Source organism: Paramormyrops kingsleyae, chromosome 7 (genome assembly GCF_048594095.1).
Source record: "Paramormyrops kingsleyae isolate MSU_618 chromosome 7, PKINGS_0.4, whole genome shotgun sequence".
NCBI classification, from domain to species: domain Eukaryota; kingdom Metazoa; phylum Chordata; class Actinopteri; order Osteoglossiformes; family Mormyridae; genus Paramormyrops; species Paramormyrops kingsleyae.
The window spans coordinates 8,999,902-9,014,638 of record NC_132803.1 but is presented as its reverse complement, the minus strand read 5'-3'; the positions used below and the strand labels follow the sequence as shown (position 1 = coordinate 9,014,638).

General features: G+C 42.3%; 2 protein-coding genes and 1 long non-coding RNA gene across 4 annotated transcripts; 2 read left to right on the top strand and 1 right to left on the bottom strand.

The window, feature by feature from the left end:
• Window positions 1–310: 310 nt before the first annotated feature.
• Window positions 311–5,173, top strand: hvcn1 (hydrogen voltage-gated channel 1). Its single transcript, XM_023808370.2, has 6 exons — window positions 311–702; window positions 2,430–2,671; window positions 3,014–3,118; window positions 4,202–4,433; window positions 4,523–4,635; window positions 4,733–5,173. Exons 2-6 carry the CDS (start codon window positions 2,492–2,494, stop codon window positions 4,787–4,789), a joined length of 687 nt encoding a protein of 228 aa, XP_023664138.1. The 5' UTR covers window positions 311–702; window positions 2,430–2,491; the 3' UTR covers window positions 4,790–5,173.
• Window positions 4,276–13,767, bottom strand: LOC111842087 (tectonic-1). Of its 2 annotated transcripts, XR_011992338.1 has the most exons (15): window positions 13,320–13,767; window positions 13,121–13,238; window positions 12,227–12,360; window positions 11,763–11,908; window positions 11,577–11,679; window positions 10,394–10,506; window positions 10,217–10,237; window positions 9,821–9,967; window positions 9,463–9,594; window positions 8,643–8,731; window positions 8,261–8,398; window positions 6,929–7,082; window positions 6,380–6,514; window positions 5,221–6,011; window positions 4,276–4,680 (listed from the first exon to the last, which is right to left on the bottom strand). XR_011992338.1 is itself a non-coding variant. In XM_072714212.1 (14 exons), the coding sequence occupies exons 1-14, from the start codon at window positions 13,714–13,716 to the stop codon at window positions 5,865–5,867; spliced, it is 1,974 nt and encodes a 657-aa protein (XP_072570313.1). In that variant the 5' UTR covers window positions 13,717–13,767; the 3' UTR covers window positions 4,276–5,864. The 2 variants fall into 2 exon arrangements, 1 of the variants encoding a protein (XP_072570313.1); XM_072714212.1 differs by having other exon boundaries at window positions 4,276–6,011.
• On the top strand, window positions 13,734–14,265 carry LOC140592082 (uncharacterized). Its single transcript, XR_011992339.1, has 2 exons — window positions 13,734–13,797; window positions 14,009–14,265. It is a non-coding gene; the product is annotated as an uncharacterized lncRNA (long non-coding RNA).
• The last annotated feature ends 472 nt before the right edge of the window (window positions 14,266–14,737 follow it).

Sequence of the window (14,737 nt, the reverse complement as noted above, 5' to 3'; positions counted from 1 at the left end):
CTGTATGTTTTCCATCTTTGCAAAATGGAGCACCGTTCAAAGTAAAGCAATACATTAATGCGGACATACTGCATAGTGCAAGGGTCAATTAAGTAATGGGAATACACTGATTATACGAGGGAAATATGCCTCTCTAAGGGACCCTTCCTTTGCAAATTTAATTTCACTCAAGAAATAAACCATCGAAGATTAAGGAATGAGCCACTTAAAGCCTTGGGGAAACTCACGTGAACATGACGCTTCTTCGTGATCGTTTACTACCCTGGTTAAAGACTGCCATCTAGTAGCCAGAAAGGGAACCTAATTGTGAAATTATTAGCAAGAAACAATCTTCAGAGACTTCGGAATATCGTAGAATTCTCCGTGCAATGCATCGTAAAATGTTTAAGCATGACGCCGATGTGTAGCTTCGCATGTGCTAAGGAGAGAGATCGCGAAATCGTCTCACGTCTCCTATACCTTTAGTCAGAAGCGCCGATACCGTCTTAAAACATGAAAACGGTAGTGGGTTTAGGGAACTGCACACGTCTGATTGCGGTTTTACAGGCGGTATCTCCAGCGGATACGGCAGACAGAGAGAAAAGCTTTTCCTGCTCGGGAAGAACAGGATCGGCGGCATAGGCGGGGTTTTAGGGTCAAAGCTACAAGGAAAAACGGAGGAAAAGCTTCAATCAACAAGGCGGTAACGTCGACTCTCTACAGGTAGGATATACGTACTTTTGTCTTCGATCTGCAATGTTTATAAGTTTTATATTCTCAACGTGTGAATTACAATGCAGCAATTAGAGTTTAAATCGTGTTTTTAAAGCTACAAAATCGCGTTTCTAGACAGCTGATTTAGGCATTATCTATGCTTATCCATATATGTGTAGTACAGGCTTCCATTTAATAACTGTAGCCTAAGTGAAATTCAGGAAAATTTTAAAAAACGAACAATTTTTCCCCCGCAGAACAGGAAATCACGAGTTATCCACTTGGTACAAAAGCCAAATTCCCCTTGTTTTGTGCAGCTAATTTTGATTGCTGTCATATATATATACATTATGTTTAAGAGTATTCATACATAAAAGTGAAGCGTTAATTTGAAAAATTATGTTTTTTATATTTAAGGTAGGGCTATTACGTGGAGTCTGATTTTAAAAGATGACCCAGTTCATCTAATGGATTACCATTACCATTAATTATACCATTAGTTACTTTTTATAAAAAGAGGAACAAAAGCCGTAGGTATTGTACACGATTGACCCAACATGTAAGCTCTCACGATGGGGAAAACCAGATAAGATTTGACAATGCATTTTTGCCTTGGCTTGTTTTTGTGAATTCCACACACCGCGTTTAAATCACGGGTCCCCATAGTCATATTATTTACATTTTGCCCTGGTTTTCATATTTAAGTAAAAGTACAGATGTCATACTACAATGTTTATCAAGTCATCCAGTAAATGACTAAAAGTAAAAGCAAAAAATACCTGGTTTAAAAGTATTTGTGTCAAATGCCAAAAGTCGCCCTACTACTTATTCGAATCATTTGGTCTTACGAAAAGCAATCTGTCATTTTAAATTCAGGCAAGACAGGTTTTAACATAGCATTATTGTAAATTACAGTACATCATAATAAGGAAATCATATGTGGCGAGAGTTTTCTTTTTATTCAGGAAAAGCGGCGAAACTTGTCGAACTTGCCGGGGCAGGTTAGCCTAGTGACATTTTATTATTTATATTCGGGTAGGTCACATGTAAGCATGAGCCGGCATAGCCCCTAGTCCTCAGCTAAAATGCCTGGTAGTTCAACGCAGTCACCACCATTATTTCGCTAGTGGTGTTAATTAGCTTTGATGCTGTTAACTTTTGAATATTCATAAAGTCTAAATATTAGCAAGTGAATCGGTATATCGTGAAACTACATTGTTGTAAAGCAAATTCTTCTTAACAACAATAATAATAATAATAAAATAATAATAATAATAATAATAATATCATTAGATAATACAGAGAGAAATACCCTATATTGCTTAGCCGTTGGCTCAGAAATATAGTAAAGTGAAAACAAAACTTGTAATAACTTAAAATACTCAAACACAAATCCAGACAAAATACTCCTTTACATCTGTGCGTGTGTCAGTAAATGCGTTCATTTGTTTCATCGTGCATACTGAACCAAAAAGGATATGCTGAACCAAAGACGATGTACTGAACAATACACAATGAATATGCAATTCACATGCATCTAGAATGAGTCGGCTGTGATGGTGAACGCCACTTCTTGCAGGTGTGATGAGAGAGTGATTGGTTCTGTGAGCTGGAGTTTTGCTGGTTTATTGAGCATCCACATCTGGATGCTGCTACTTAGGGTCACAGTCCTGAGGCTCAGAACGTTTAGTCCAATGTTGCGATTTCTTTTTTTTTTTCCCCTCCCCTTTCTGCAGTGTGAGCCTCTTCGATTAATTGCGGAGCTGTGTTACTGCTGGGACCCCTGGTGACATCCAACATGGCTCACTACCTGAGGCACTTTACTGCAGTAGGCGATGACAAGAAGAGCATCACCAAGTGGCATGCGGAGGAACTGCATGAAGTCAGGGGGGCACAGGAACGGGCCGCGGGGGACGCCACCGCACCTGTTACTTTCCAAGAGTCGTGCCGCAGGCTCTTCAGCTCAGAGCGGTTTCAGGTAATCAGTTTGTGCACTTCTGCTCATAATATAACAACAAACGTTATAATAAACGCTAAAGGTAAACGGTGAAGAAAAATCCAGCCCAGAATGTCATCGCTGTACATCACTGGATAGGTATCCTGCCCTTACTGTAGCTGAAAGGAGGATCTGTCTGTCTGTCTCAGTCATTTGTCCTGCCAGCGTCACCACCTAGTGTAACCCAAACGGACCCTTAAACAGACTCGCGGGAAGCAGGTGTTAATTTGTCGGCCAATGAGAGTACGCGATGCTGCCGCACGGCCTGTGTTCCTCGTCCCTGTCACGCTGCTGTTGCACGCTTCCACTGTTGTCTCTTGCCAGATCACGGTGGTCTGTCTCGTCATCCTGGATGCCACCTTTGTCCTGATTGAGTTGCTGATGGACCTGTCCATCATCAAGTCGGACCACGAAAGGGTCGCTCCCCAGGTAAGGTTTATACGAGCTTCGCTTCATATTAGTGTGGCTCAGTGGGTTAGGAGTCTGTGCTGTGTCCAGAATGTCACCGATTTGCATCATGTGGCCGGCAGAATGATTATATCACCACTGGGCCCTTAAACACGGCCCTTAACCCATAAATCCGCTCCAGAGGCATTGGGAAAAGGCTGACCACTTCTTTATGACTTGCCCTTCTATATGCGTATATGTCTTATAGAAAAAGAAGATGGGACCGGATTTCTTTGTACTTGCTACCTATAGACAAAGGCATTCTGTTCTGTTAACATATTATTCAAATGAATACACTGGCCAATAAAGATTTTGTCACAGAAAAACTAAAGGAGTGTCTTTTATGTACATTTTAATCCTGATTTCTGAATGCATAGGCATGTTAAAGTTTAACGTAGGAACAATTTTATTTCTATTTGAACATTTTAAAGGCTTTACAGAAGGGTGCAACGTACTGTAAGTCTGTTTTGCCAGAGTTTACAGGCTGTAACTCGTCTGACATGTTGAGTTGGGGTCCTGCTCTCTCCCTGTAACCCAGTTCTCTGCCAGCTGGTGATCAGTTCTCACTGTAAACATCTGTGTGCTGTGGTCTCTCTCTAGGTCCTGAGGCTAAGCATACACTTCTGCCTTTTAGATGAGTGACTTCCACCATGCAAATAAACTGTGAATATACATATAGTGTAAAGTTTAATTGTGTCACTCAAAATCCTTACGTAATAGAATTGAATTCAACACAACTAGGTCGATCCTTCTGTAATAAACACACTACACAATGTGCAGTGATGCTTGTATGAAACGGACAATGAGGAAAGTTTTAAATTGAGAATTTCACTTGAAATGTACAGGAAATTATATTGCAAGCAGAGAACTATTAACACAAAGAAAACCAAACTCTTATCAGACGTTTTGTCTTCCGTTTCCAAGCAACACCTGTGCTGTGCAAATTTATAGAGTGATTCACATAATGGTAACCCCCCGCCCCCCCCCAGTGTAATGCACTATAATGTATTATAATGCCTCATGGGGTTAGATCTAAGCTTCTGCACCATCTTCTGGCCCACACAGGTGTTCCATTACCTGAGTCTGGCTCTACTCACCTTCTTTATGGTGGAGCTGGCAGGAAAGATCTATGCCTACCGATGCGAGTTCTTCCACCACAAGTTTGAGGTGTTTGACGGGGTGGTGGTCATCGTGTCCTTCGTGTTGGATATCGTCTACATTGCCCATGAGGATGCGTTTGATGGCGTTGGCTTCCTCATCTTGCTCCGGCTATGGAGGGTGGCCAGGATCATCAATGGTCAGCCCTGCGCCTATAGTAGAGTTCTAGTAGTGAGGTTCAGCTGTGTGGCATCTTTGCTCCATTTCTTCATTTAATCTGTTCTCCAGGCATCATAGTATCCGTGCAGAACCGTGCCTACCACAAAGTTGAGGTGCTCACAGAGAGCAATAATCACCTTGTCCAGCAAGTTAATGACCTGCAGGAACACAACTCCAGGCTGGTTAGTCTGGCTCATTTCACAGCTTATCTTCATTCTTCAGACTAACTGAAAGATATCAATTTGCCTCTGTTTAACTGACCTTCCCGTCTCCTTGCAGGAACAAGAAAACGACAGACTACGCACACTTCTGCGAAACAATGGGATTGCATTTTGATTGGGTGTGAGGAAATGGTGGATTTTCCTCAGTTGTGGAAGAAATTTTTCCAGCATAAAACAAATCTGGGATCGATTCACCAGATGGGATTTTCAGATATTAACATTGCAGACTGCATCATGAATGCAATGCCTGTATATTCAGTACATTTTTTACTAAAATGCAATATGCATGGTATTATGTGTAAGGAAAATGTGTCCCTGGTTAAACATGGATATCTGCTGATGATAGACTGTTTAACAGTCCATACCTAATTTCTTAATACATCTAAGCTTTTGTCAGTCACATTCTGTAGGGGGGAACAAAGATTTCCAGCTTTTTATATTTTTATGGTCAAAGTTATGTGTGCATAAGTCAATGAAAACAGAAATATATAAAACTGAACATGTCCATTGTATTATTTTGAGAGGAGAGGAGAGCTCTTTATTAACCTGTTATTTATGTAGAGAAACACTGTCCCTCTAGATATATGGCTTCCTGTTCAGTTAAAAGCAGAAATCTCACACATGAACCTCAGTAGCGCAAACAAGTTTAAGAACCACAAACCAGCAAATCTTTAACCAGAGATAGTTACAGTTGCTATGAGGACTTATAACATTTAGCTGTAAATACAGCTCAGACCTCCTGCGTTCACCCAGGAGGCTGGAATTTCTGGCAGACATTTGGAGAATCCTCAATACTGGGGGATATTTAGAACAGTTTGCCTTATCAATGGTGAATTTTATCATCCTGGTTATTTTAAATTTTACTAAATGAAATTAAAATACCCAGAATGCAACGGGGGTGACAGTGGACCATGACGGTTCACCACTGAAATCGGTGCTGTGTAACCAGCCGTAACGCCTGATGGTTGTCTCGCATGGCTGGTTTATAGAAGCCGCGGGTCAGTGCACAAAACCAGCAGATGCTTTCAAAAGCTTGCCTTTAGTGAATCAGTAGCCCTTTTGGGAAAAAGCTGTCTGCTTAAGAAATGCACACAACCACTGACATTCAACTGTCACATGCAAGAAGATGGTGGAGGACATCATCTGCGTTTAGCTACTAATTCTCCTCCTGGCTAGAGCCTTCCCGTCCCTCAAACAAAGGGGAAGAAGAAATCAAAGGGCAGCTTGGCATCGATGCTGGGAGGGGCCCTGTAGCCTGGCTGGGGGGGTGCGGACACGTCCACGAAGGTGACTGAGGTGGAGATGGAGACAATCCTGTTTCCGCCTGTGAGAGATTGCTGCGGAAGTAAGAATGAGGGATCAAGAGCAGTCGTCAAAACCAGCAACTTAGCTCACCCTTTCTCACTGGTTTGAACCTTTTTTAAGATATGAAAATTGCCAAAGCATTCTGCAATCAGGATTCAAATACTCTGAATGTTAGATGTTCTTGAATACAGCATAACATTTCTGTGCATATTTGTGATACGTTCAATCATTTTCCATTCAGTTTTAGTATTAAGTATTTATGGGTTTTTACTTGAGGATTTCACCCTGAAGTCTATCTGGAAAACAACCGTAGAGCATTTTATAGTGAACCTAAATACCCTTTATACGAGCAGGACAAATATACTGTATAACGAGGGAACCCTGAGGAGGCTGGAGATACCAGGCTGCTGCTGCTGCTGCTTCGGATGACCTCTGTGACATTCACGATCTGAGCCTGGGGGTTCACCAGGGATCCATACTTGGTCCAGCTCACCTCGATGTCACGAGAAAGAGGAATGGTGCAACCCTGCGTGAGCTGTGCCAGCAGAAGGGGGAAGGATAACAAGCGGTCAGACAGGGCTCTTAATTTAACAGACACATTTTTAAATTCAGAGATCAGTAAATGTGAAAGACAGAAGTCAAGCTCTTCAATTTGGATGCCTGCGTGGCATCCTAACAACCAATTCTAAATGTATGTTAAACAGCACCTGCTGTACTGCTTAGAATTATTTTTACACAATGTGTCTTAAGGTTTTGACTCATGATTTTGCATAAGACAGGAACTTGCATCTGACACCCAACCACTTAAGTAAGATTTCAGACGTCAACATGTACAAACACAAAGTTCAATGCAGAACATTAAAACTGGAAGAAATGCCATCAATCCATCAAAACGGCACAAACATCCGCTTTCAGGCTGAGGTAGTAAAACCCAGAGTGATTTCCTTACTGTGGGCGTGGTTTGTGTTTTGATTGGCACCCAGTCCATGACCATCTGAGGCTGCGAGTTCCCGAACGATGCCACATACTGTGGAACCTCCTGACCTCGCAGAACCTTGAGAAGCACCTCAGAAACCACGGAACAGTTCCCAGCATCCTCCAGTCTACGGAGAAATGCGTCATTCAGAGATTTATATTTACTAACCCATAAAAAAACAAACAGACAATATACTCAGGAAATACATGTTAAGACAAGGTAACAAATAAGACAAAAAACAAAACCAGGGACGGACCAATATGGGGTTTCAAAGTCAAAAATATCCCTCTCTAATGCATGCGGACAGAGATCATTTATGGAATTATAGCTGTGTGGTTCTGGGGACAATCTAAACATCACTATGACAGTCTCTCAAAATAATAAATGTATTACATAAATGAAATGACAATATTTGGAAATGCCAATCAAATAAGCATAACCTGGATACAATTCTTAACTATCGATCGCTAAGCCCTTCAAAGCTATCGGCAACTTTCTGAATATGAGTCAGAAGCAGATGATGGGTGTAAAGGCAGTGAGAATCATTTAAAAATAGGAAGTCAAAGTGAAATTGCACAAAAGACATGAGCCTGTGGTCACTGGCAGGCAGCCGTTGCAACAAAAAAAAAAAAGGCCTACTACTATATAAGATGAATACATTAAATAAATATGTTTATATCACTATCAGGGACACAGAGTGTGCATCAGAGGAGGCGTCCAGGTCCTCACCCCCCTAGCTGGCATGTCAGTGGGGCACAGCTAGGACAGGATAACTAGCCATCTAAGTGTGGGGGCAATTACTATTTATTGTTCAGAATCAGAATATCTTTATTGTCATTGTAATGGGTACAACGAAATTAGGTTGTTGTGATTGTTATTATTATTACAAGCAAACACACAGGTATATTGTCACAAGATAACGCACAAGAAAATTCCCAATATGTAGGAAAGTACTCGAATACAAGAATATGTCATTGCGATGTGACAGTAATAAAGGAGATATTTGACGGTATATCAACGCCGCATCGTCTGTATTACTGATACTCCAAGCAGTTGCATAGCCGTAATGAAATCATAATACTAAATTATACTATATATACTAAATTAAATTCTCATTAAGTGGTTCTGCGCATGAAGATTTGGTTAGTCAGTGTAGTCTCATAAATGTCGCAAAGAAACTTTATCGTAAGTCTTTATGTACAGAAGCTGTAATGTCCCTCAGTGAAGTATGTACTTGTCTTATGAGATCATATGTCATTATTATTATTATTGTTATCCAGCTCTGAGCCGCTGGCAACGTCTCACCTCAGTGTACAGCCGGACACCATGTTGACCCCGAAGAGGACGGGGGATCGAGGCAGGGACTCTGCCAAGCAGTCCTGAGAGGCAGAGCTCTTAAGGAGGGTCAGACTGCCCTTCTTGTTGGTACTCTGGACAATGCCAGTGCAAGGAGAGGTGTTAAAGACAACTCTTCTGGTTTGACATCATTATTCATTCTTAAAAATGCCATACTGGTCCTTATGAGAATGTCAGAAGTGCAAAGTCAATGGTATGGCTTGAATATATGAGATATGCTTAACCATGGTTTAACGGGGAACACAGGCAACACTGTACGTGCACCCTAATCAGCAATAAATTAATTGCAATACAAAGCAAAACATGACCAATGTTTGGGGAAAAAGGATATTCAGCAATCCTTGATCCAGCCACAAGAGGGAGTCCAACTACATAGCCAGGATTTCCACTTGAAGGGAAAGGTATTTCTGCTGCACTGTCCTGACAGAGCATAAAAAGACACTGTCTATTTTTTTGCGTTTCTCAGCTGAAGACCAGAGGTTCCGTTAGACGTTCTCGTTTTCCGTCCGGATGGTGCGGTGGCGATTCATGCGATCACCACGCGAAGCAGATGATTATTTCTTCCGCAGTGACAGCGGAACACAAATTACCCCGAAAACTTTAAATGTTATCATTACAGGCGCTTTCTCGCTGACGTTCAGTGACCTATAGTTCCTGTCCGTTTCGATCGGGAACTTTTGTAGCTCTTGGTCACTTTCAGTTCATAGGAACAAGAATTGGCACCTCTATACTAAATTAGCATAGGAGATGCAAAAGGGTTTGTGGATTAAACTTCACACATCATTTCATACAAAACTACACCGCCACTCCAAAACAATGGACGATAATTGATTGTTACTTAATCAAAACGGCACGCAGCCTTTTATTTATATAACATGCGACATGTTTATAAGTCATTATGAAATATGTATCGTTATTCTGCCAATATGAGCTGGAAAGTTTCACAGCAGGCGATGTTAGACAAAAGGTCGATCGAATTTCTCGATGTATTAATACTGTATGCAGACACAAGCAAAAACATATTCATTAATGCATGAAATGAAACTGCAGTATCAAAATAATTCCACCTTAAATTCCATATTCGGTTAACTCAACCTCAGATCCAGACATAATCAAGAATAAAAACAGAAAAGGTAACTTCCATACGGAACCTGCACAAACACAATCTGGAAGTCCTGTTGGATGGGCAGCATGCTGCTGTTGACGGCTCCCAGGACAAAGGAGGCACTGCAGCCCACTATCGTCCCTGCATCACTGTAGGTGACCCTGTAACGAACCTGCAGGTGGCAACATTAAAGTATCCCAGTAAGCCCATCCATCCAGCACTGGAGGTAGCACGGTGACTATTGATGCAGCCAAACAACCATATAAAGCTATATAACCCTGAGATTCTGCTGTAGAACCGTCAAGCAAAGTCCTTATAAATAAATTGCTTGGCAGAGGGATCCAGCTGTATGAAAGAGGAATAACAATGACATGCAGTGAAGTGTCTCTAAATCCCACCTGCAGAACCACATTGTTACACACTGCAGTCTCGGCACTGCCAGGCCGCTCCAGCAGAACTGGGCTGTAAAGAGAGCCGTCACTGGGCCCCAGGAGGGTACGTGTGCCTTCCAGTGACTGCAGGCTGATGGAGGATGTCTCCATGGCGACCGCCTGGCCCAGATGAGCAACATCACACATTATGTCACTGAGATCAATTCAAGTGGCTTCAAAAACAATACATATTGTGCAGTAACTTTAATTGCAGGATTAATAGTTAATAATGCTGCAAAACTGGGCTATATAAGTGGTATAGAAGATTTAAAATTTAAATTAATATATATTGTATGATTTTCATGCTGACCTCTTTGACTGTAAATGATACATATGTATGTATATACAAAACACACACAGCAGACTCACATTGCTGCCATCATTTTTCATCTGAAAAAGAAAGAAAAAGTAAATTTATATTCAGGACCTGGACAGAAGGCAGAGCCAGAATTCATCATCCGGGGAAAGGGGCGTGAAATATTCACGAGCCACCTAAAGGGGGCGCTGAAGGCCCGGCGGAAGGGGGGCCACACACGCCCAACTCACAGAGAGCACGGAGAAGCCGGCGTATCTCTGCAGGCTCAGGGCCGACAGGGTGGCGCAATCCCGCACCAGGGCAAAGCTGCGGATGCACTGGGTGGACTGGTCTGTGAGGAATGCTGGGGGCAGAACCACAGGAAAGGAGATGAGCTTCAGAGACGTGCAGATCATCAGTACATCAGGGTTAGGCCAAGGCCTCTCTGTGCCATTTCTCCCCATGTTTGTGTGGCTCTGTCCTGGGTCCTCTGGTCTCTCAGACAGACGATAGACTAACTGGTGACTCCAAACTTCCATTAAGGGGTGACCCTGTGTGACCCTGTGTGACCCTGTGTGAGGATATGCACCCTCTGATGGGCTGGCATCCCGCCCAGGGTATGCAAAGCGCTACTGCTGACAGCGATATACTCGGAAAATAAAAATGTTGAAATCTAATGCAAAATCTTGACCTTTATAATTCCTTATAGTTCCTTAATGTTCTTAAGTGGGCATGTGGGCATGTTATATAGAGCAGTGTTTCTAACAATCTGTAACTGCAGTGTTTCTGTAACTACATTTCCATCCACTTTTGCTGACTCATTTATATATATTTATATTTATACTTATGTCACCTGCACTTTAAATATAAAGCTCTGTCATCACATGCACATGCACAGTTTTTTCACCATAAATTTATTCCCTATATTAGTACTTCTTTATTCCTCTTATGTATACATTTTAGTTATTGTAACTTTCAGTTTATTGTAAGATTTTTAACTTATGACTTATTCTTAATTCTATTTTTGGTTTGATTTGCACAGTCTAAGGGGTAGTTCAGGGTACATTTCACTACATATTATACTTGTATAACCATGTATGTGACATAGAAAGTATCTTGTATCCTAACCCAGTCCTCAGGGAACCCCGTACAGTCCATGTTTTTGCTTCCTCTCAGCTCCCAGTGTGCCTGTACCAGGTATTCGGTGTTCCTGATTGGCTGGGAGCTGGGAGGGAGCAAAAACGTGGACTGTCCAGGGTTCCCTGAGGACTGGGTTGGGAAACACTGACATAGAGGGAAGGTAAATGTGCTTATGTCCTGGAGGTTCATCTAAATAGTCTGTGTAAGGTTCAGGCAGAAACCTAGCAAATCACTGCAATCACAGGACAGACATGTTGAGTGTGAAACAGCACAGAACCTGGCGTTTTCACCCACCAGCCGGGTTTGCGTCAGAGCAGTGGGCAGTCCCCGCAGGGGCGGGCAGGCGGAATATAGACCTCCTCCGTGTTTCGTCTTCGGTCTGGATGGTGTCACCATACTGAGAAACCAAAACAGGGGGTTGATATATCATATGTCCTGCTGCAGTGACAACCGCGGCTTTCCAGATGAGCGCGGACTCACCATGTATCCAGGCCCCGTGTGTGACTCTTCTTTGTCAGGTGGAGGTGGATTCAAACTGAAATAAAACCCTACAAACCGCTGAAAAAGGCCGGCAAAGTTGCCATTGGTGGGAACCTCGACATTCCCGAAAGACAACCCCTCTTCATCTACAACAGAAAAAAAAATATCTCTTTCAGAAAACGCTTCAAAGCAATCAGACCGACGCAAGAAAGAACTAGAGAGAAGTGATACTAAATGTTGTGCATTTTACTACAACAAACATTACGAAATGAATCTCATTCCATTATTCTATAGCAGTTATTTTATTCCAAACATATTTTGTGAATTATGAATATTATTAAACATCCCTTCTTATTCAGCACTACTTTTCTAACAGAAACAAATGCTTCGGAGCAGGTGAAGCACCCTTAAGCACCTTCTTAAAAACCTGAGGCACGTCTCTGTACATTTGTATTTGAAATTACAGTTAGCTGTGTGTATGCAGAAGGTGTCCGCGTTGGCCTCCTGCTGGACGGACGCCTGCACCCGCGCCGGTCCGTCTCCCGCTGCACTCAGCGAGTAGCGAGCCGAATCCAGGCTGCACATCTGTTTGTCAGTGCTGAACAGACAATAAACTGTATTTAACAGACCATAAGTCAACCTCTTTATGCATCCAGTAATGACAAAAAGGACATTAAATTAATATAAATCAGTTATGAATGACACTAGATCAACCAAATCTCTGGACATTTTTGATATCATTATATAACTGATTACACTGACCAACGAGAGGAATCCTAATATTTCACATAAGCAACCTAGTGGCTATATGACTGAATGTGACGCTTAATGCACAGATCTTTGTGATTATATAGTCATTGTGGTTGATAATGTCACTAAGCATGCGCTAAAGCCAGAGAAAACTAGGGTTTTTGTGATGGAGTGATACCGCACTGTGAACTGAAAGGCGTCATCAAATTGATGCGCCAAAGTCAGATTAAAGTATAGGACTTAACATAGGTGTTCTGATAGATTTCAATTAGTTGGCAACTGGAAAGCAATAGCTAACGGCTGTATTAAAGGCCATTCAACCCAGAAATTTGCATAGGCCCCTGAGGATGGCTTCCTGATGGCCACAAACAGTCCCTACGGTTACTTAACAGAAGCAGAAGTGATTTTTTAAGCTGGGCCCCAGAATCAACAAATACGCTCTTGGCAGCAAGTAATACTGATTTTAACAGTGTTGTTTTAAGCACGTTTTTCATTCAAAATTGTAGCTCAGGGCCAATTTGAACTGTTTGAGTGTAGCAGAGGATTGTCTAGTTTGAAGTGGGAGATATCTGCATCAATAAGGTCGCGTATGAAATTGGGCCACTTGCATGATAAGCTGCACCGAGCACGAGGTGAAGAGCGCTGTTTCCGCGCCGCAGTCCGGGTCACAGCAGCAGTTTATGTCACATCGGTCCTGCAGGACGTTGCACGGGCACACACTGGAGACTGAAAATGGGGTTACCGGTCATTATTTTATTATTTTATGTCAGTCACGGGCGTCCCACGCACAGGCACTTGAAATCTTACCGTCCGTAACAGCAGGAGGAAGCAATCCAGAGACGGGCAGGGGTCGCCAAGGCGGCGCTGTGGGCACTGCCGTCGGAGGGGTGCCAGTGCTGACCGGCGTCTTACTTGAATCATCTGCAGGACTGAGACTTCTGGGGACGGTCTCCGTCACCCCGGTGGCTTCATTAGAAACCGTGCTATCACTAGATTCAACAACTGTAGGTGAAGTTTCAGACCGCCCCGGCAAAAGAGTCGTCGCATTATCCCCTGTTTCAGTGCTATTGAAAATTCCATTTATATCTGTCAACGCTTCAGTCGCGTTTGTGGAAAAATTTAAATAACCTTTATCTGCATCTGCAACAAAGGCTGCATTTTTAAAAATGCTAAATATTAAGATACACAGCTGTCCATTTCGCATTTCGCCTAGCAACAGTGTACCAACGCTTTGTATCCAGGAATCAAGCTGGCGGTTTCCTGCCAAGGGCATTCTGGGATTACGGTGAATCAATTTAATTTAATTATCTTCCAATTTACAGGAGCGTATGCTAGTGGAATTACAGATATATGGCGCATATTGTATATTTATTATTATTGTATATTTATATTTTATTGAATAATAATTTAAGTACATACTGTTACGGAAGGAAACAGACACCTTCATTGGCCATCATGGCTCAAAAGCAGGCCTGTTTGTTGTTATGCTATTGCAGTGCGAGAGCCGAAATGGCGTCAGTTTCCTGGTTCGCCAACTCCGGAGAGACGACAGGACACCTGGGACACATGGTGTGTCCTCCAGAGCTTTCGGAGGTCGCCGAGATGTCAATCAGTTGTAAAATGTGGAACACTGACGTTTTTTGTTCAGTCAGCAGTAGAATAACCAATAGCTCTTACTGGAATACAGCATTAAAAAGGAAGCTACACTTTAATGTTACTTTAATAAAAATAATAAATATGCAACTTGGTTAAATCAAGTGTGTGCGTGGGTATGTTTCTCGGAAAGTTCCTGAAAAATTCAAGATACCCTTGAATTTTTAAAAAAATGGATGGTCAGTGAAGATAATTTAAAATAGATTATAATCGCAGGATTGAAATGTGTTACTTTTCTATTTCAGTTACTTTCACACTTTTCGGTTCCCTTTAAAACATTTTCAAGACATTTCGTGTTGACTTTCTAAACTCCCCGTGACCGCATGCGTCTAAACACGCAGTCTGCTGCGCATTCGGGCCGTTCCTGCGCACTGCGTGCAGCTGGCATTAGCGCAATGTACATCTTTGCAGAAATAAGTGCTGTCTCAGGATGCACCCGACTGCATTTCTGGCAAGAGACAGAATTTGTGTTCTTTATTACATAAAGCGTGCACTTGCACGAACCCTGGTGCAGCCACGGTGACTGGCCTTTTAAGGAAACCACCGATTGCGTGTATATAACAGCTAATGAC